Below are 23,700 nucleotides of genomic sequence, written 5' to 3' on the forward strand. Positions count from 1 at the left end.
CTTGTGCCCCACAGCTTTAATCACAGCACATTCATGAATGGCGTTCCACAGTATGAAAAAATGACTTTAATGACTCATAATAGGCTCATTTTCTGAGTGTGAAATGTTGCCTGCTATCAAAAAGTCAAATTTTCCACATTTACTGGACTTTATTATTTGATAGCTGTCTTTACAGTTTTGTTTGGAAGCCGCAGGTGGAGTGGGGACTAATTTTAGGATTGTATGTCATGTATTTCTGTGACTATTTTATGGTCTATATTGTGACTTTACTTTACGTGGACGTGCCCCTGGGCAGGCCCTGCTGGATCTGAAAGACTGGGTAGAAAGAGACTTACAAAAGGGGAGCTATGTGGTTGCAGATTTATTATCTTAATTGGCACTATCTACACTGCAGACTTCTCCCACAACTCCACCCAGTGCTTCCTGCAGAAGTTCTCTGATGACTCTGCAATAGTCGGCCTCATCACTGATGGGGACAACAAGGAGTACAGAGGACTGACTCAAGACTTTGTGGACTGGTGCCAGCTGAACTACCTACAGATCAATGCCAGTAAAACCAAGGAGCTGGTGGTAGCCTTCCGCAGGCACAAGCATCCTCCACTGCAACCACTGAACATCCAAGGTATGGACATCGAGGCTGTGGACAGCTACAGGTACCTTGGTGTTCATCTTAACAACAAACTGGACTGGACTCATAACTCAGACGCCCTCTACAGGAATGGGCAGAGCAGGCTGTACCTGCTGCGGAGACTCAGGTCGTTTGGAGTGGAGGGCCCACTCCTGAAGACCTTCTATGACTCTGTGGTGGCCTCAGCCATCTTCTATGGTGTGGTCTGCTGGGGCGGCAGCATCTCTGCTGGGGACAGGAAGAGACTGAACAGGCTGATCCAAAGGGCCAGCTCTGGTCTAGGATGCCCTCTGGACCCAGTGGAGGTGGTGAGTGACAGGAGAATGGTGGCTAAGCTGTCATCACTGCTGGACAACATCTCCCACCCCATGCATGAGACTGTGACAGCACTGAGCAGCTCCTTCAGTGGGAGACTGCGGCACCCACGGTGTGGGACGGAGAGATTTCGCAGGTCTTTCCTCCCCACTGCTGTCAGACTCCACAATAAAGACTTTTGCAGCTGATCGAACACACAAACCCACACATGTGCAATAAGACTGCTATATGTGCAATTCTTCTTCTGACGAAGTTGTATTTTTGTATTTTCCTACTCAGTTGTATATAGTATTTGTATTTCCATTTTATTCTATTGTATATATTATTCTATTGTATATTATTCTATTGTATTTTATTCTATTGTATATCGTATTTTATTTTATTTTATTTTATTGTATTTTATTGCTTTCCAGTGTTTTCTAATTTCTGCTACATAACTTTGCACTTTGCTGTAACAAAACAAATTTCCCACCTGTGGGACTAATAAAGGTCATCTTTTCTTATCTTATCTTATTCCAACATGTTAGGTTTTGGTGTTTTCATTAAACATAGACTTTTGTTTTTAAGCATGTCTCACACCTCAGTAATCCACACTTCTGCTCCAGGAAGTAGAAAGAAAATGTCACTTTTAATTGTGTTGCTCTTTTTAACTGCTCTTTTTACCCCCTCAGGGTGGAACAGAAGCAAAGACAGGTTTGTGAAGTGGACAGAACTGAAGGGTAAAGTATGTTTTTGGAACAAATTAAGTCTTTCCAGTTGAGGCTGCCATATTAATTACATCATTGTAGTTATTCTACTGTATATTCTGCTTGATGTTGGAACTTTGAATGTTTGAAATATCAATGCAAGACTAATATTTGAAGGAAATCTGAAGTGCCAAGGTGAAGAGAAACAGCCAGTATGATTCAACTTGTTTTCCACAAATGGACTCCAGATGAAACAGTTTATAAAATCAATAAGTTAACCCAATAGAAAATGAATGTAACCAAAACCTACAAACAGTGACAGATCTAAAATCCCCACCGTTCTTTTTACCGTAGAAGTGCAACAGCCTTTATTTTAAACTGATGTAAAACAAAAACAGTGTGTTCTACAAAATAGATTTTTCACTAAATTTGCAAAGTAACTGGTTCAGTAACCTAGATAATAAAGTATAGTTTAACAGGGATTTTGCAGGTTGTAGTTAGCAAGGCCCACGGAGACTCATGGTGGATCTCGACAGCAGAAAGTGGATTAGCACGCACAGGAGCAGCTCTAGATAGCCGAAGTGGTGTCCAGTAGACTGTAGAACAAAAAGCCTGGTAAACTGCTAGTGAAGAGCTAGTAAAGGGATTGCAAATGATGTCGTTAACGCAGAGTGACGGAAATAAATACATTTTAATAAATATCAATAGTAGTAAGAGTTTCCATTAACTGAGGAGGCACAGTTTTGTTTTGTATGTGGATGCCTGCAACTCTGATAAAGTAAAGGAATAAATAAATGACATCTGTGTTGAAACTGGATATGGAAATGTATTATTTTGTTCCCTTATGCCTTACAAATCCTCAACACAAACTTCAGACGGGAAATGAGAGTCAGCAAATGAGCGCACACTTCACTTATAACTTTCTTTATGTTCCTGTTGTGACCAACGGTTGTGAACTGGTCTCCTTGGCAATAGTAAATAAATAAATTATTGAAACCATTACATTTTCTTTCTGTGTGTATGAAATTTGTTGTATAGCTAATGGCTGCACATAAGGAGTGACTTGGACACAGTGGTAGAGAACGATGTATAAGCAGCAACAAAACACCTGGAAAACAGTCCATCTTAAGCTGTAGCTGGTTACTTTACACAGATCACCTCATTTTAGGCATTAAAAATACCGTGAGTCAGATATTTTTGCAGCTTGTTGCAGTAAGTGATGTGGCATTTATGTTCACTTCCCCAAACTAACAAATTCTTGGCTAATGGGTTTCCAACTGCAAACGCTTAACACAGTGCTTGGTATTAATGCTTGAGGATGTGCAGTTCACTTAATGGATGAGAAAGTAAATCCAAATGTCAGACTAATTTGATGACATTTGATGACGATGCACACAATTTTCCCCATCATGCTTTTCTATTATACAATAATGTTTTATTCATATTGCTGAAAATGCATCTGCAGATGTGCCCAATGTCAATAACTATCAACACCATTTTTATGACACATTTAGCCATAACTGGGAGCTCGAGGGCCAGTATTTACCTGTTCGAAGGACTTTTTCAATTCTAAACCCACTTTCTATTAGCTATTTGGAAACCTTTAGTGAAAACCGATTCAGAAAGGAGCTGGAAATGAGGAGGGACAGACAAGAAGTGAAATGCTGGCGGAAGTTTGGCCTCACAGTGCACTAGGTCAATTTTTTGTGCTTTTTCTAAAGTGGCCAAAGTATTTTCTTGGTAAGTTGGGGAAATTTCAACAGTGCAAGGTAATTTCTTTATGCAGTTAACGTTACACTCAAGTGTTCTAGAAAATCAGCAATAAGACCACTTGAGCCAGGCGCTTGAGTCCAACCCACATATTAATGATTCCTTAAGGATTATTAAGTACAGTTGACATGAATATTTCCTTGCTTAAAAATGCCCAAAAAAGCCAAAATGCCAAGTCAAGAGGCATGTGAATCATACTTCTGGTCATTAAATTATTAAAAATAAATAACGGCCCCCCAAACCCATTGAATGGCGGCTCTGGTGTCATAGACCCCAGCCTCTATTGATCTCGTGTTTGGAGCTTATATATACCTAAATAAGATCTAATTGATCAAAATGCTGCACATTATCTGTAAAAAAAATATCTACAGGAGTATGGATCTTGCCTTCTTTCTTTGAAAGTCTTTCTTAAAGTCCAGCACCTGCCACAAAGGTCTCTGGGATGTGTGTACCCTTTTGGTCCCCGTGGTTCTGTTTCTCAGCACGGCGCCTTAGATAATATAGTATCACTGTGTGCTCACTCGGTCTGCTGTGACCCCTCCTCCTCACACCAGTTGGTCAAAGCTAAAAAATTGTGCGAAACCTCAGATGACTCTTACTTTATCTTTGGGTTTCCTCTGGCTTGGTAACCCAGGGTCTGCTGCATTAACACACATGATCTTATCGGCCTCTCTGGATCACCTCACATGGCCTCAAAGTTTCTTTAATCCTGCCCGCCTCACCTGCCTTTCCCACGGGCCCGGTGCCTGCCTTTCATGTTTCCTCAGTGAAATAACATCACATACAAGCAGTCTGGGTGATTTAACAGTTTTTAATTATAACTTTTTGTACAACAGATTTTACATTTTCACAAGCTAAGAAGTTAATGATGCCACATAGCTAAGGGAGTCTGCAAACTCAAAATCAAAAAAGCTGGTATTTCTGGTATTTCAAAAGAACAAATGGGACTATGACGGACGGCAAATATTTTTACCATCTCTACTGTTTGTTTGGTCCAAAAGTGGGGATCCTTACATTGCGAGGAAGTGTCCCCAGTTTTGAGGCCTTCTGTGATCAGAAAGCACTGAGTCACTCTCGTATTCCGAAGACCACAAAGATTCAGCTCTGGGATTCAAATATAAAATGATCACACATACTCTAAGACACAGTTCTTAGAAATGCAATCAGTCCTAGGTTGGGCTTTTTGTAAAACAACAACTAATAAGATTTCTCTTTAACTTTCCATCCAAACTGCAGACATTCAGTTTGTGGGAATCATCCTACGTCCCCAACCATCTTCAAACACACCATAACAAAATCCTTCCAAAGCATGGTCCGGAATATATTTGTCCTTAAATATTGATTTCTAACACCATGCAATGAGTTTTCTGTCTTTCTTAACTTCAGCATAAAAATGAACCAGTTAAATCATTTATCAGGTCCATCTCATTAACTTCAACTCATCAAAAGAGCAAAAATTAGTAAAAGATAGAAAAATAAGTGTAATTTTTATCCAAAAAACAAACAAACAAACAAAAAAAAAACCTGTCAACACTGCATTTTAGCAACGCCATAAATGGGGCTATGGTACAAAACAGTATGCTTAGGAAATACAGCTGTTTTTAAGGTACAGTAAGAGAGTTATAATGATATCCTCTGTCTCAGATGCAATAATATTTCATAATCATGTACATACTGGGAGAAATATACATTTAAGTTGTTATAAAAAACAATATTCTGGCTTATTCAATGTACTCTATGTTGTATCTGAATGTCAAAATAGCTCACAATGCTCTGAAATAGAATATTATCAGACATTTATTTGTCCAATTCATAGTTTCAGCCAAGTACATACAGTGCATATACCATGTTTATGCTCGGTAAATAACATTGAAGTTCTACTATACATTAGTTGTGTCTTGAGAAGCGACATAAACCTAAGCAGCGAGTGATGAGTATCAGTGGCTAGTGGTTTGCTGAACATGCCACAGAGATGTGTATAACTATCCCGATCACAGAGAAATCTGTCAAAATTAAAAGCCAAGATGTTATTTGCCTCCAATGGAAAAGCTGGAAAAATGATGCCACAATGCCGTGTGTTTCCTTTTTTTAATTTTTCCAGTAGTCATCCAAAGTAGATGCACAAAACCATTATTGATTTTCACATAGCTCAGAAGACAAAAGTAACCATTTGCTAAACTCCTGCCTGTGCTTAAGGTGTCAAGTCTGTTCAACATGACAAAGTGGTGTTTGTCACGAAGAGCAATTTAACAATATTTGAAGTAGGAAGGGTGGTATCATCTCTTGACCCTAACGTTCCATTTCAAATACCTAAATCAACTCTTAAGTTGATATTCTTTATAATTCAAATTAGAAAATTATCAGGTTATTAACCACTAACACCGTCAGATTAGGACTCTTTGCCCTCAGGAGCATCATCCATGGAACATTTACCAAAGTTAGCCCTCATTCTCAAAACTGTTTCTAGTTCTCCAAGTTGCTAATGATGACATATTAGAACAAAATAATTTGTATTTCCACGTCTGCTAAATGCATGCTCACTGTTTCCCTGGAACCACAATAGGTTGTCTATTGTGTGTGCCGTCTTGTTTTAAAGCAGCTTGTACTGAACTAGAAGTGACATATTAGGACCAAAGAGTCAAGTGCTAAGCTGTTAGCTAACACTAACAAGCTTTCTTAGGAAGGTGCACCCACAGACTGAACTGCTACACTGCACAGACACATATACCTGTTGATAATGTTCAAGTAATATACAACTAAAAGATGTGAACTTTCTTTCTTAAAACTGGAGCACAGAGTTAGTGGACAGACTATTAGTCAAATTTACCACACAGGAATCTAGAAATGCTCCAAAAGGTAACAACACTACGAATATGGCCGAGGGGTCAAGTTCAGTGACCTGAATTAGCTGAGGTGAAGGCTAGCAAACATCTAGCATATTTCAGGCAAACAGCACAGCTTATAGTAGGAACCAGAGTTGGCATGCAGCCTGCAAGTGTACAACAAAAACCCTCATTTGAGTTTCTTGTTCTTTAACCAGTAAATGTTAATTCTGTAAATAAGCTTGTTAGTTGGAGATTATAAATTGTATCTGTGACAGATCTTCGCTACTTAAAATAAAGAGACAATTCTGCCTCTTTTATGTCATTTGAAACTCGCCATACTGGAATTAATCAGCAACAATGACTATGGCTTATGGGGTTTAGCAAATGGTCAGTTTAAACTTAGCATTTCCTCCCTGAACATGCTTTGACAGTTTTACAATTGAGGCAATAAGTTGTAACACAGAAATGACAGAAGACGATGGACTGATGGATGCATGAGTTAGTGCTGATTACACTCTACAACAGCAAGCCTGCTTTTATGTCAGCTCTGGTTTTTGTGGGCTCGATGCAGTGGCATTCATCTAAGCAAAAAGAAAAATTCAGGTAAAACTTTAGCAGCTTCTCTCTTACCTTCTCCAAAAGAAACATTAAACATGGCTTGGACAATTACAAGTATGTACAATCACTAACGAGTGGAGTGGATTCAGCCGTCCACAGCAGCGTACCGACCTGTGATTGCTGAGCAACACGCCGTTTTATAAAGTGAAGAAAGGGAGCTGAAAGCCTCGGACCGAGTGTGTTGCTGTGTTTCTGTCTGACTGTGTGAATATGTGCATCATGTGTTTGTGGGACTTTGCCTGTGTGCTTCTGCCAGCGGCAATCTGTGTTCAGTATGAGCTACAGTAAAAACAGTTTGGGCGCTAAACTTCTCTGACGTTTTAAGTTAATTTATTTCATCCTAAAAAAGAAAAGGATTTTTTTTTTTGTCAAGTGACATTTAATTCAGCTCATAAAAATGTAAAATACCAGATCACGCCATTATCAAAACAGACACAAACCACAGAGGAGATGGAGTAACACCTAAAAGGCTGCCCAAGTGATAATATGTAGCCATTACTGAACTCACTGTGACTTTTAAGCGAAAGATCCCACCTATAGCCTCAACACACAAACAGACATGGGTGAAAACTGATCAGACAACTCTGAAAATTGATGTTCGCTTACATTGTGTTCCAAGAGTCACACGCTGTGGTTTATTGGAATGTAGTCCTCGAGTATTTTCTCATCCCTGCCCAAGTGAGCGGGGTACGAAGCAGTTTTAAATCACCCCTTTCTCCGACTAACCCAACATGAGCACACAGTCAAAACTTGAATTAACATGTATAGCAGATCACTGTTTTAGCACACAGCAGCAATGCTAAAAAAAAGAAAGAAAGAAAGAAAGAAACAACAAAGCTTTTCAAAAATTCATAAAAAAACCCAAAACAAATCAAAGCAGGAATTAAAAGACAGAATCCAAGAGAAAAGAAAAGTACAACAGGTCTAACTGAAAAGAAAGGATATAATTCCTTGTTTGTCTTCTTCTTTTATACAAATGTGTTTGTCAGTCTGTTTGTTGCTGGGGAAGTGACGCAGCTACAAATTGCCTTGCCAGGAGAGCACCGGCAGGCTGCAGTACCACAGCCAGAGCAGCGGGGGCAGCAGGGAGGCCAGGCCCTCAGGCCGTGTGGAGGCAGCCGAGTTTCTCAGGATGGCGTTGGAGGTACTTGGACCATCTATCTGGGGGTCCTGAGAGACAGGTAGACAGGGATTGGAGTAAAAGAGCTTAGCATGAGTCTGAGATGTCCCCCCGAAAATTATGTTCACAATATGCAGGTGGTCTTGCAGAGGAAATTAGGAGGAAATGCAAATGCCCCAACTTTTACTTATTTTTATTTATTTTGCCTACATACTCATGTTCACAATAGATTGTTTAAAATGTCTTCAGCATTCATTTGGTGTGGCACACTAAACCATGAAAAGGTTGTTTTTCTAAGTAAAATGCCACAGTGGAAAGTTAAAAAGTAGAAGTGTGTGTGTGTGTGTGCGCGCGCTTAAATTTGCATGTGCACCACGTGCTAGTATGTGTATACAGGACTTCACCAGCGGTCTTTGGCTAATAAAGCTGCAAGCTAACTGGGTCATCTCCCCAAGACCTGGCCCTGCCTCTATTAAATGTCAGTCCAGTGCATAACACTGCCTTATTATTGTACAATGACATTTACAGTGAACTTTAAAAGCCACCAGATAAGCAACGATCCCATTTCAGCCTCAAAGGAACTACAAAGAACAGGAGTTTACAAAGAAGGCAGGAAGGATTGCTGTGGCAGTCACTGTCAGATGGAGGTCAGAGACTTTCAGCTGGGTCAGATTAGAATTAGTGATGATATGATAACTTGCCGATTGCCTTGTGGTCTTGAATGAAATTGTTGTATCAAATGAAAGAGCAGAACAGTTTGAGCTTTCATCACCCGACACAAGTTATAGGTTCTTTTTGTGCGATACTGTATCTCAAAGCAAATCTTTAATAGCAGTTTTAACCTGTAACATCAATATACACCAAACGGCCAGCGTAATAAAACCTCCCGTCTAAAAAAGCACAGGTCCCCCTCGTGTCACTGAAATAACCCTGACCCTTCAGAGATAGATACAAGACCTTTATGGTGAGCTGTCTTAGTGTGCTGTGGTGTGGGGACGTTGGCAGCACATCTTCTGTGTCTGTGTCTTAAAATGAGCAAACACATATTGTGGGATACCAGTTTGGACTCAGGGCTGGGTGAAGACCTTATGATCATGTGAACAAGTGTGATACTATTTATTTGGCTAGTATGTGTCACAGTAACACCCACGTGTATACCAGGAACACGTTTCCCTAGCAGAATCATTAAATCATAAAGAGATTATCAATGTTAGTTACTTTGTCTATCAGGGACAGCATGCTGTGGATAGATTGGCTTGCAGAGCCGTGAAACATACTTTAGATGGATAGTTATTAACTTTTACTTTAATGTCAAGGTTTTGGTATAACTCTTATCAGAAGGTCTACATTTTGTTGCCTTGTAGATGCCTTTTTAACCATAAAAGGTTTACTTAAATGCATCTTTAACCTTACTCAAAGTCACATAGTTCCTCTTCATGCACTAGACATTCAGCTTGGACTTCCAGCTCATGCTTATTCTTCACTTTATACAATAGATTTGTAGTACAACATTCAGCGACAATGAACTTACCACACAGAGGACGGCATCGGCACTCGAGTTTGACTGCAATTTCTGAGCCTGCAACAGAAGGATACAATCAAACATCTGAACCTACAATCAAGTTTATATCTGCAAATGGCAATCGGGTTATACGTTACTGAAGTTTCAAGGTCGAGAGTCTGAAGTGTGCGTGTTACATCACAAAACAGACTGTCAGCAAAGAATCAGCAGCAATTAATTTGCTTTGTTCAACAATCAATGCAGCAATATCATTTTAATTAGACTGAAAATATTCTGTCAATGTGTTTTCACAACAGGTGAAAACACACGGATCAGTGTTCAAACACTGTGACTGTGACTAAACTTCAAATAACTATCACATTCATTCTGTGCATTTATGAAAGCTCGGTGCTGCTCTGATCATAAAAGCAGATTGGAACCTGAAGCTGAATTGGAAAAATCTACAGTAACCTTGGAGAGTTTACGCTGAGAGCCTGTTAAACTTTTAAAGCCTCTGATATTTACACAAGAAGAACGAGAGTGAGCACAGGGGGACAGTCAAACCCCCGCTCTGATTTGATCTCAGATTTATCATTCAGCAGCTGTCACACACTCAAATACACTACCTTTGAGTCCCAGTCTGTCTCACACACACACACAAACGCTTTCACCATGTGTGTAAATGAAGGTTAGGGACTGTTCTGTGATGACAACCATGACGGATAATTTGAAGGCTTAACTTCATTTTTTTTATGATTATTAAGAGAATACTATTAAAATTACAGCATACGCAGATATGATACCAAACGCACAAACTCCCTGTGATGCAGAATGCAACTCTGGTCAGCCAACCATGACCATCCAGTTTTTCAACAAAATGATTGCTGGGTTACTTAATTACTACTTAATAACTGTGTGATATGTCAGCTAATATTAGTGTCTTTCCTTTTTTATTTAGAAAAAAATATAGCAATGTATTTGTATTTTGTTAAACAGTGTTGATTATATCTAACTATATATATCACATAATCACATAAAGCAAAGGTATTAAACTAGAAATAGCTTTTTACATCTCTAGCTGGTATTTCAATCATACAAAAACACACAAAATACAGTCCTGATCGAAAGGCACGGTCGCTTTTAACTGGGAATAACTTTTATGACATCTAAGAGATCATCTTTAAAGTAAAGAAGTAACTTCATTATGACAACTGTGGTTTCAGTGTTAAAGTTAACCACCAGAGCCCAGAACTCAACATTACTGAAGGTTATTGTGGGATCATCTTGACAGAAAACAGAACAAAAAGTCAGCAAACATCAAAAGACTGGAAGTTTGAGGTCTAGAGTCCAAAATTCAAGTACAACAGAAACTACTGCGCTGCAACCAGCGTTGGAACATACATCACAACCTCTGAGATCACTTCGCACTACATACCTGTGAACAAGGAGTAAAAAAGAATATATTTAACTGTGTTGAATTCAGCATTATTCTGGCACAGTACATGAAAAAAATATATAATGGAACAAAAGAGCAGCAATGGAAAAAAAGAAACACATATAACATCGTGACAATCATGTCCTCTGGGTCTAAGCTCTTCAGGCAAATTTCTAAACAGATTAGAAGTGATTACCACTTTTGCTGATTGCAAGCCCACCATGAGCTGATTTACTGATTGGCAGTGTAGACCTTGTAATCAGCATGTGAACATCTTGTATTTTTGTTGTGCATTTGGTGAATTAAGCAGCTGATTATGAGTTTGCTACCTGTTTGTGCAGCAGTTTTTGGCCTAAGAAAAGAAACTTTATTTTCCTCTTTTCTTCTAATGATTTGCACACTGAATATATGTATTGAGGATGGATGCTGTAAGTGAAGCGCCTGTGTGTATACAGGAAGTAGGTGTGACAGCATAATAAATGGCTCCTGTATACAGTATAGTGAATTCAGGCCAAAAATAGGGATGCACAGAATGTAGCAGGCATAGTATTATAGAAAGTGAGAACGTGTATTTTGTTATTATATCCATGCTTCAGCGCTAAACTGAAAAAAAAAAGGTTTGGTGGAATGATGTCTATAAATCATGGTGTATTTGCAGGCCTCTGCACAGCGACCTAAACAGCACAACAAGCTGAGAATTGAAAGCATTGTCAAGGAAAAAATAACAACACAATGACTAAGCACAACTTGCATCAGGTTGTGTTTCCTGATTAGGGCCCATCTGTGTTTACCGCCATTGTGCTAAACGTTTCCCCATCTCATCACTGAAAGAGACGATAAAGTTTTACAGCTTGTTGCTGAAGTTTCGAATCCCGAGGGCACCGAGTGTTTCGCAGCAAAAAAATCTTAATCATGTGAATGTGAATCTTAGATCACAGATAGATGTAGGCTTCCATCTGCCACTTTATTGCTTCTATGATTGCAACATCTTCATGATGACTAACAAATTCAGCAATTTAGATGCGGATATTTGTAATATTTGCATTGTTGCAACTGTGAATATTAGTCATTCATGTCCTTATAAGATTTTCTGGTGGTGTTAAAAGTGTAATGTAATAATAATTGTGATTTAAAACTAACAAACATAGCAATTTCTTGCACATTTATTGCCTTAGCTTCCTCTTGGACTATTGAGCCATTTAGAGTTTTCGTCTTCTTTTACAAAGACATCAAGGCTGTTAACAAATATCTGCATGGGTGGAGGTCAGCAAATTCAAATACACATTGCTGTTCTTTGTTTTGTTTTTCTGATTTACTTCCCTGTTTGGAAAAGTCACATTAGCATGTAGAACATTTCCATATTTGTCCAGGGTACTTCCTGTCTGCTTTGGAGTCAACTATATTTATAACAACAAAAAAGAAAAAAGAGAAATCAGGCTGACAAAGCCCTGCGGTTTTTAAATGTGTGCTGATCTGCACACATTTATGTGTATGTGTTTCTCTGAACGTGTGTGTAAATTTTAGCCCTTTTGTGTGAGGAAAGAGGAAACGCGGCAATTCTAGTATCTTAATTTCCTGTAAAAACTAAAGAGGATGAAAGCGTCTTCACATTACCGCCAAAACAAAGACACACAGTGGGGAAATTAAACAGAGAGGAAAGTACCCTCTCGAGCGCAAGAAACGAAGACAAGAAAAAGGAAGCTCGGTCTCTTCTAATTCAGCTTGCAGCTTGAGAAAAACACTTTTCTGCCACATGTTTGAACATTTTATAAAGCAGCCAAGTTCGATTTATAGACACTGATAATTTGAAAGGTCTCAGGCTGGTTATTCTCCAGCTCCTAAAAATAAAGATCTCACTGGGAGGTGAGGAGCTTTCAGCTTTTAACACCTTCAACATTTTTTCTCTCCTCTTTAATTTTTTTTCGTCTTTCAAGCCGGGGTGAATGCACTTCAGCTCTGCCAGATTCTCACTGGCTGAAAGTGGAAAGGTTTTGAGTCAGTGGTTAATGGTGATTGTTCTGCATGTTTGTGCGTCTGTGTGCGTGTGTGTGTGTGTGTGTGTGTGTGTGTGTTTGTACAGGAGAAAGATCAGTGAGGAGAGTGGAGTGAGTTTTCTTGACAGGCCTGTCCCCCGAGTGTGTCATTTCAACAGCATAGTCCGCATTGATGCTTACACACACACATAAAATCACACACACATACATGCAACAGCACTCAAATATCACACACACACACACACACACACACACACACACACACACACACACACACACACGGACACAACAACTCTCTCATTAACTTGTATTTGACGTGGTATCAGAGCAGCGCCAACAGCACACACGCATCAGTACACTACCAAAGCTCATTATCAGTGCAGACTGGGTGTTTGTGTGAGTGCGCTTGCCTTTGTGTGGATTCGTGTGAACAGGCTTGAGTGTTTAATTGCATCTATCTAGAATATCTGTCTGTTAACTTAACTTGCAGGGCTTCATGGCTGCTTATGCTGTCTGTGCCTACGTGCATACAGTACAACTTTCCTCACCAACATACATATTATATGTTGCACTTATCACTTTCACATAGATTAAAAGCTATGCTATTCTCACACTGAGTAATTAATGTGGAGAACGGCCCAGCATAGCCAGCTACATTGCTACTAAGACACTTTGAAATGTTGGCGTGGTGCTCGGTAACATCACCTCAGAACCACATTACTGGTTGATTCTTCTCTACATCACTGAGGCACTGAAGAAACCTGAAACCAGCCACTACTGATTTGTCCTGCAGCGACAAGTGTCGTTCAGTGTCAGTTTTAGCTCTTACCGGCGCAGACCTTTGTAGGACTTTGAGCACAATGGTATGTTAGCCAGGTTTACAAAGTCATCATTTGTCATTCTGGTACATCACTGTAATCCCACATCAGATCACCCAGCTAGTACATTTGCAATTGGCCGATTTTATAAATGACATGCTATTTGTGCATCTGCAAGCCACTTTGCAACTTGCTCAACTTCCTTTATGCAGTAAGTCATAGTTTGACTAAATGTTTGTCTGTAGTTTCATAAAAATCAAAAACATTAAAAATAGAAAATATACACAGAACTAAAGTAAAACTAGCTAAAAAAAGGTAAATTTTCATAATTATTACTTTTATTAATGAATTTTTAATGCCACAGTTGTTCTGCCTTCAGTCAGGTGCCCAGTTTTCCATGATTAATGCAGCTCTGGCTTCAGTGTTGTGCTAATTAATATTTTAAATATTTAAATAAAAACATGTTTGGTGGGTTAATTAAATTCTAAATTGGCTGAAGATGTTAATAAGTAATGAATGTTTGTCAGTCTTGCTTTATCAGCCATGTGATAGACAGGCGACGTGTCCAGGACGTACCCTGCCCTGACCCTATAACGCTGAACAGACCCCGTGACTCTGAACTGCCTAACTGGTTGATTAATTGGATTAGTAACAAATAAATAACAGATTTTGTTTCTAAAAAGAAATAGGTGATTTGAAACGACAAAGCCACATAGATCTTATGATAGCACTCTTTATTTTGTAGCTTTTATCTGGCTGGTTTGTTGTGGGTTTAAAACCCTCAGCTTCACTACTGCGGTGCACTCTTACTGCTCCCATCAAACAGGTTTTTAGAAAAAGCAGCAGTAAAAGCTGCAATAAACTCAGCACCGAACTGCAACCAAAGTGCTGACTTTAATCGCTAAAGACCCAGTCATTTCCTTCAGAAGATGGAGGATCTCAAAGGAGATAAAATTTGTCAGGTGGCCAGAAACATGTCTCCCATTGAATCGTAATGTTGTGTGTGTCTGCTGAATGTGGAAATAAACAGAGTCTAAAAAACAGTGTTAATAATTTGTCTAGCACTTGTTCAGTTTCTCTCAAACAGCAAAAAAGAAAAAAATCAATTTATGAAAGGCTGGGTTTTTAAAAACTGAGCCAATTTTGTTAAGTGCAGTTTATCCTCTTTAAAATTTGCTGACTGGGGAATTTTAGAGGTAACACAAAGACGAAACAAAAACTATTCAGAAACAGCTGAAACAGGCACATCATGTACAAATATAAGATAAAGATAAAACATGGTGTTTACAGTTAAGATTTCTATTCACAAAAAGAAACGATTAAGGTGAAAGTGCCTGTAAACAATAACTTTAACAGTTGCATGCTGCTGCATTGGGCTGTGGTATCATTATATGTGAAATGGCCCTCTGAGGCTCTGTCATCTCTCTGCTGGTAATCACAGTGTTATCCTCATTTCCTCTCTGACCCAGGAAGAACCCGTCACCAGTGTTCAGGACTGATCCCTCCATTTAGTCAGCCAGATAACTGTTGTTACTGTAGTGCAGAAGTAGCTGCTCCAAAGGACAGACTGACAGTTTCAGAGCCTTACAGGGCACATTAGGGAATATGTGGATAAATGCATATACACACATGAGTGTGTCAGTTAATGAAGGGGCACGCCTACAAATCTACATAGGGGGTAAACACAAATATTCCTGTCCATTTAATACAATATATTCTCTGATTTGATCTTCACCAAACCTAAGAGGAAAATCTCCCTCCATATCTCCATCAGCTACTTTTTAGCACCGACCTGGCAATCTGAGAATGAAAACAATCTTAATGTTGAGTAAAACTGCAGATGTTAGCAGGTATTCTCAGTCTATTTGGCAGTAAGGACAATACCCCACATTTATCTGTACTACATGTAGTACTCATGGATCTAAGGGGGTGGTCTTCACACTATAGGCGGGGTTAGCACAATGAGGAGAATACTATGAACCAAAGTTATATAAGAGTGATTTATATTCTAAAAAAACAGAGAGAGAAAGAAAGAGAGAAATGACATTTACCAAAGAAATGCAGAGTTGCAGATTATCAGGTCAGATAAAAATGAAGGAAACTTTGATACCTTTAGAAAAAAATAATTTTTTACAAAGTAAAACTATCTTGCACCTGTGCTACATTGACTACAATCCAGCAAAATAAATTTGGGGCATGCTGAAGGAGGGTTTCAGTCTTGATATATATAACCTCAAATGTGAGACTCATATGTATGGTGTCATATTTTCACTGTGTCTAACTGAGAAATAACACCGGGAAAAAGGAAAAAAGTCTGAGAATCGTTTTCTTACCCACTTTAGCAATCATTTTTTTCCTTTTTATAGCGCTATTTAATTTTCTTTGCGATAGCTTCCATCAAATCCCCCTGAAAACTCCATGCCGGCTCGTTTTGTGGTATTTTGCAATTTTTGAGGGGCAGCATTGGAGGCAAAAGATGATGACAGGTTAACCTGCAGAATGACAGCCTTCCCTGCTTTCTTCAAAGCCACTGGATAAACCCAGACTTTTTTTTTTTTTTTTTTTTTTTAAATAGTATTGCTCCTGCAGTGCTGATCTTTGAAAACTAGACGCAATAAAAATTGTTGGAGATTGACTGGATATGTGGAACATGGGACATCTGGTCAAGCTAACCTGTGCGTGTGACCCACCTGTAGGCTGCCGCAGAAGTGATAGATTGCAGGGTCTGTGTTAATGTGGTTGTCAATGGTGTTGGGGTTGCGTTCACGGTTTCTTTGGTAGGGGGTGGTGATGGAGGTGGTGGTCTGGACAGGGGACATGGGCTGCCACACCCCGACATCAGTCCCGTTCCCGAAGGCCTGGATGGCGTTACCTACAAAGGGAAGAGAAGAAATGATTATAGGTTTCCTGTCCAGAAATCCAAATCCAGGCAGGTAAGTTAAGTTATTTCATGACTCAAATGCACAATAGTCCCCGTGTTAAAAATAAAACTGTATTTTGCACCAGCCCAAACCACAATTATAGGAGAGTTAGTGGGTACTTAAGTTTTGTTATCACTTCCCTCCATTATAAATTCACCACACCGTCAAAAACCTGAGTGCTGATGTGGCTATTTACCATTAGAGTCCATTAGCAACCCTATTAATAGCCTTCTATGGCTTTGATGTAAAACACACACACATGCATATACACACACATCAGAGGGAAGCTGAGCCTTACAGAACTGCTGTTTGAACGTAATGATATTCTTCCCTCCAACAGTGAATTATGACCCTGAAAACTGTGGTAAAGGAAGGAAGAGCTGATCTGCATAACTGCTCTTTAACCCCACTCAGATATTCATACTTACATGTGCAAAGACACGTGATTATGTCCGTATGATGAACAGCATGCAGTATTTTCATATTGCATGTTCAGGTTTGTTGGTTTCCACAATTTTCTTTGATAAATTCAACGTCAAAAATTAAAAACGCAGTTGTGAGACAAATTTATATAAATATTAGTGTAAATTATGACTATAATTTGTGTTTAAAATTGATTGCATACATAGAGCATCAATGCGGAAATGCAGTGTTGCTGTTAGAGGGAAGCTAAAAGAAAGTGCTGCAATTAAAACACATTTTATTTTAAACTTATTAGCATAACAACCTATCAGTCTTGTCTTTATTTAGCTCTTACTGAGATATATCTATGTGTCTTAAAAAAGATCCATCAGCATTCATTAATGATAAAAGATCTCTATTTGAGAGTAAAAGCAGATTCATGGTTGCATGTACCTTAAGGTTTACCTATACATGTCAGTAACCTGCACCTGCAATAACGTGCAATGCATTAAATACATTAAAAAAGTCCATGTTTATATGACGTTAAAAACTTTTCATAAAGTCCCTAAATACATCCAGTTGGACTTGATAAGTTCATTTGTCAGATGATGTAATGTAATGCACAGTAATGTTGTTACTGTAAACATAAAAACTATCAAAAATGAGTATACTGACATGTAGTTGCTGAGCTACAGATGGTGTAGCAGGAGTTTGAGGAGAAATAAGCATACATACATAAAGACATATTTTTTGTATTATAGTAAGAAAGCTCATACTGACTAACACATATATGCCTGGTGATTTGCCTTGTATCTGAATATGATGCTGACACCAGTCTATGTCGTTGCTTCTGGAGAAAATAAAGCCTTTGAAGAGGCTTAATTTTCTCCAGTAGGTCAGGAAACATGCACTCCATTAAAGAGAATATGGAGACACCTCCATAACCTGTTTAAAGGAGGATCTAAAAACCAAGTGAACCTGTCTCAGCCTGGAGACCTGCAAATTTGCTGACTCAATTCCAGGCCTTTGTAGAGTGGCGTCCTTTAGCCCGGTTGTTTCTTTGCAGGACCAAAGGAGTACCAGCAGCCATGGTAGCAAAATTAATTTGTGAAAACTGAAGAATGGCTGATATCGGATCTGAGAGAAACTATCCTCGCAGTCTTTTCTGAACACAGCAGGACAGTGTCCCCCAATTCCTGCTGACCCAAATCTACTTGTTTTCTTGTGCAAGAGGAAAGAGGGGGTCCTCGGTGTGTGCCTGGCATCTCCGAAGGTGATAATATTCTCAAACTGTTAACCTCTGGCTACATGCATTAAAAAAGTCTGGATTTTAAGGATACTTTAGGGAATTTTATGCAATCAGATTTTGTTCTGAACTGTTTGAATAGTCCCTGTAAAGAAAATGGTGAAAGTTAAATGATTAAGATTTAAACAGAGTTTCTTTGAAGCCACTGAACAAATCATGATCTTCCGCTCCTCTGGTCTTTCCTTTCCTTCCTCCTGAGAAACTGATTTCGAATTGAACTCCCCGTGACCTAGAAAGAACCTTTGAGTTAGTTCCAGTCTGCAGATTTAATAAATGTGACTAGTAATCTTGAACTAAGCAAACCCAGAGGCTTCTTCACTTGATCTGCCTTGCCAAAGCGACCTCTGGTAAGAGGACAATCAGACTTTCTGAAAGATCTCTGACACAGACAAACAGAATAATGTTTTCATTAATGTAGATTCTACAGACCTTTATTGTGAAGGTCGTTGTTGTGATTTGGCACAACATTAAAAAAAACAAACTACTTTTTAGTTTAGTTTTATCAGTGTAGTAATCACATATAATGGCAGAAAAAAAGGCTATGATTGTGTTTTATTTATTATTAGCTATAACAATAGATATGCCTTTTCTGTGTGTACCTTTCATTTTGGCAGTGACAATGCAAAATATTATTCCCTCAACATATTTGTTTAACATTTCACAAGAGATGCGGTAGCTGAAGAAATTGGCTGGCATTAATTTTTGGAGATGCAATATTCAGCACAAAACAAGTAATTTTTGTCAATATCCTGCAGCCCTGATGTGTGCGGCTCTGCTCAAGCATGTGAATATTTAATTTTTCGCTGATGTGTGTGTAAGTGATTGCGTAGCTGGTAGCTTTGTGTCGAGACAGCAGAAGGCTGATGGGGATATTGGAGGTGTTGATGGGCTCTTTTTTGTCTCTTCTGTCTGTCTCCTCACCTAAGGCCTAATTACAAAACACACTGGCAGCACAGTGAGCGTGCGTGAAAAACAGGTTACATGTCAAATTAAGGCACAGGACATCAGACCTGCATGTGTGCTCACATCACTCCTTATTTTTAGATATACAATGTTTTGGAACCTGTTTTTTTCCTGGCTCCTCTCTGACATTTCCACTGATTTGAACTGTTTTTGTCTTTGACTAATTATTCAGCATGCTATTATAGAAATAAATAAAAACTTTGTTCAGAGATTTAAAAAAGGATTATTGTTATTTCCTTAGTTTCTGTTGCACAAGTTCACACACAAATATCTGTAAATATATCTACAGTTACAACAGTGGATGCTCATATTAAACATGACCAAAGTTTTAAATATTGAGGTCAGCATGTGTATGAGCCAAATGCTAACGATTCAAGTTTGGTTTTTTCTTTCGTGGCACTTTAAAATCACACTAAGAGCAGATATCCATAATATAGTCATTTTAAAATTAGTGCGAAAGTAGCACTAAAACAGCTTCTTTCAGTCAGTAGATCAACTGAGTGGCTGCACAAGGAAAGGGAACCAAGAATGATTATGATGTGTGCATCATGCAAAGTCACTCTCGTGAGTTGGCAATGGGGATAATAGTTCCCATTCTCAAAATTAGACAACAACCAAAACTGAAAAACAAATTACAAGCTAATCTTCTCTAAAACATTATAAATGCAAATACAGCTATGTGTTACGCAAATTCATATTTTTGCAAAATACCATATTTTAAGTATCGGAGCTGTTTGCTTACCAGCATTTGCAAAATAGCAATTAATCAATATTTGATCTAATTATCTTGAATGAAAAATTAAACCTTTTTGTACCTCTATGAAATAGTTTCATTGTGAGTGAAAATGTCATCAACACACTAACCAACATGAACATATTATTCACCAAGGTGACACTAGGCAAGTTCACACTTGTAGCTCTGACATTCACACACTACCACACACTTTTTATGGTTTCACTTCACTTCTTACAGATTAAACTTCAAGAAGAGAAAGTATTATGTTAAGGGCAAAGCATCAATCCTTGAGCATATTTGCATAATAAACCTAAAGACACTGAGCCTTTGGCTTTCCTCAACACATCTGATACAGAGCAAATGGAAGTTCTGCTACTATTTACTCAGGATACATAAAAATGACTTGGTGGCATATCAAACAAAATATATTCAGTGCATTAGTTGTTCTCCTTTCACATACCGTTGACTGTATGAGATTTATGTGGCCAGTGTGATGTCACCCACTGGTTTTGGACTCCATACTCTAGTTTCAACAACAGCTTTTTAGAAACACCCATGCTGTTTTTCTGGAGACAAAACTGGTCGCAGTGAGAAAGTGGAGCGTTAAATTATCAGCTACAGCTAGAAGGCAGGGTTGGTAAGATATATTTGCTAATTGTATGGGGACAATGCATAGACACACAGGTCTGCTAAATAGTACGTCAAGTAACAAACTAAACAGGTTAATCAAAAAGAAATTCACAGACTTTTTGAGTGGGCTACACCACACTGAAAGCCATATTATACCTCATATAACTTCATTAATAAAACCTATAAAACGACTAAAACCACAAACACAAGACGTCCAGTTCAGTGACTCAAACAGGCAGAACTGATGACTAGTAAACAGCAAACAGCCATGTGCATAACTCCAGTATCCAAATGAATGCACTAAGTAGCAAATCCCTTTCAAAAAACAATCCTTAGCTTAATAATCAGAAAGCACACCTTTCTAAAACACTAGGACAAACAATGATTTAACCTTCACCAATGCAAACGGCAAGGTGCACTAGAACAAATATGATCTCATCTTCCCACTGCAGCAGATACTGGTGTTAGTAGTATGAGTTTGCCTCATGCAGATGTCTACATTACCACTTTATCTCACTTTACATGTACACGGATTGTTGTAATACTAGAATTATGTTGGACAGCGTGACCTTTGCATATGCAGGAAATGGGGAGGAAATGGGGAGGTATTGCACTGGAAAAGCTTTGAATATATTAAAGTTGCAGTGTCTCCTTGAGAATATTAAAGCAGCGGATCCAAACCTGGGGGTGGGTCACACAATAACCGAGAAGGTGTATAAAAAAATTACAGGATAGGAATGCAGAAGAAGGTGTGTGCTATAATCAACCTCGATATTCTGAAAGCTCACACAACAAATCATACACATTTAAGGAACTCAGAAGCTTAGAAAGTTACAAACCAATGTAATGCTCAAATGTGTGCGCTTGACATGGCCATTTGAAAACAATTTGAGCCATCCAGACCAATAAATTCTCTTTTCATGAATTAAAAAAAAAGACAGAAAGTCCTCTTTTCTGTCTTTTTGTCTAGTCTTTGTCCTTCCTCAAGTTCCTCTCTAGCCATGACCCTGTAGCTGGTGTGTGTCAAGATCGTCAGAGTTGTCAGTTCCACTTACTGCTGAGCAAGCCTAATGAGAGCAGAAGGAGGAGGGCATGAAAGGAGGGAGATGGAGACAAAGAGCTGGGATGAGCAAACAGAAGTGGGATGAAGCATGAGTTGGAGAACAAGGGGAAAAGAAAGGGTTGTAATGGGAAAAATAAGGGAGCAGTGAAGAAATAGGGAGAACTGAGACTAATAATGAAGAGTCAGAGGAGGCGTATTCCATCACTTTGAACTACGTTCAACTTCCCCAGTGAATAAAAGCAAATAGTAGATATAGAGGGTGTGTTTTAACCCACGTTACCCCCCTTTGATCTTGGAACTCTCCCAATGACACTTGAACACACAAAATCATGCCAGCACGCAGAAGCAAAGACTTACAATACGTTTCATGTCTCCCACGTGCACTAACTGGGTGAAGACTCTCACACACGCCTACTGCAGCAGCCCTTATTATCTAGAGCAGAGGAACCTTGTTAACCCTGACTGGTAAAAAGACAACAGAGCAGAGAAAACAAGAAGAGGGAGGGGAAAAAGATAATAGAAGAGGAGAAGACAAATGAGAGCGTGAAAGAGAGAAGAGTTGGTGAAAACGAGGCTGCGTCTTGTTGGTGTTTTCTCATCTGCTAACTGTCATTCTGACAGAGGAAAATCAAACCACCCACTCTGCTCATGTAGAGCCGAACAACCGGCACCAACTCATTCCCCTCATTGTGACTACAGCTCATTGTCTTCAATGCACACCACTTTCTAGAGCACACACCCACGCATGAACACCCTGCCCAATTGACTGCTTGCCACACGTGTCTCGTGGTTGATTGCTTCATCAATCGAATACTGAATTTTTAATTAAGGTGACTATACATCTTGACAGCTGCAAATAGATAGTGGTCAATCTGTGCTATGCTGCACAAAACTAATTCATCATTCAGACCAACTTTTACCCAGTGAAGAGTTAAAGCTGCTTGTACAACAGCAACACAAACAAGATTTCAAAGAAGCTGCAAGTAGTGTTAACTCATTCAAATTGCCACTCGAGGCTTTTTCAGGAAAAACAAAAAAACAAAAACACACTGTACATTACATTGTACATCAGGATCAAGCTGGTGAATACAGAGGGACCTTCAGCAGCTGATAAGACAGATATTCTCACTGGGATTTGGCAGAGATTAGAAAAAGAACTGAAGCACAGTAAATATTGTATTAATATCTACCCTGTGACCAGAAACACAACTAATGGCGGCGTATGAGATGTGATTATAAAGTTACGCAATTCCCCCCAGGAAACATAACTTTCAAATCCTGGTGCACTGCTGGACCACGTCAACATTGGCTGCTATTTGTAAATGCTACTGACATAGTCCTGGCAAATGTACTTGTATGTGGATTTAATGAATCTCCAGGTTTCTTTCTAAGGAACCCCACTTTTACAGTGAGGCTCGTCACCTGTGATGAGAGCTGGGTTACCAGCTACAACACAGTGTGAGTACCATGCTTAGCATTTATAGGGCACCTAAAGGGTTCAGAGTAAAGCTGACATGCCAATCATCTGATGGACTGGCTACTTGTCAGGATGTACTCAGCCTCTTGCCCTGTTAGAGTTGGGATAGGTTCTTAACCCCTACTAACTCTGAACTAGATAAGCAATGCAGAGACCGCATTACAACAACCAAGTTTTATTTTGATATATTTAATTTTTTTTTCAATCACATAAATAATAATTTGCTATTAAAGTTGCAATTTGAATTGATTTTTGTTTTCCGACATAATTTAAACCAAAATGCCAATTAAAAGTGGCTTAAAGTAAAATTCCAGAGCGCGAGAAGAGCTGGAATCTTTAATAGGAGATTTGTTCTGGGTATTTTATCAGCACTTAACCCATGTCATACCAGCTACCACACATCAGAAGCTACATTTAACATACTTTATAACTAAAGCAGGAGATGGCAGCCACACTTTCTTGTCAAAGTCTTTGCTGATTAAATGAAAACAT

General features: G+C 38.9%; 1 protein-coding gene across 2 annotated transcripts in view; it reads right to left on the reverse strand.

The window, feature by feature from the left end:
* Positions 1–4,190: 4,190 nt before the first annotated feature.
* Positions 4,191–23,700, reverse strand: part of gfra1a (gdnf family receptor alpha 1a) — a 98,436-nt gene continuing 78,926 nt past the window's right edge. For both annotated transcript variants that reach the window (XM_031726730.2, XM_039621950.1), the window contains 3 exons: positions 16,401–16,582; positions 9,494–9,541; positions 4,191–8,012 (listed from right to left, as the gene is read on the reverse strand). In XM_031726730.2, coding sequence (XP_031582590.1) covers positions 7,860–8,012; positions 9,494–9,541; positions 16,401–16,582 — 383 coding nt within the window. In that variant the 3' untranslated portion in view covers positions 4,191–7,859. The remainder of the gene's footprint in view (positions 8,013–9,493; positions 9,542–16,400; positions 16,583–23,700) is intronic.

The sequence above is a fragment of the Oreochromis aureus genome, linkage group 13 (genome assembly GCF_013358895.1).
Source record: "Oreochromis aureus strain Israel breed Guangdong linkage group 13, ZZ_aureus, whole genome shotgun sequence".
Classification (NCBI taxonomy): domain Eukaryota; kingdom Metazoa; phylum Chordata; class Actinopteri; order Cichliformes; family Cichlidae; genus Oreochromis; species Oreochromis aureus.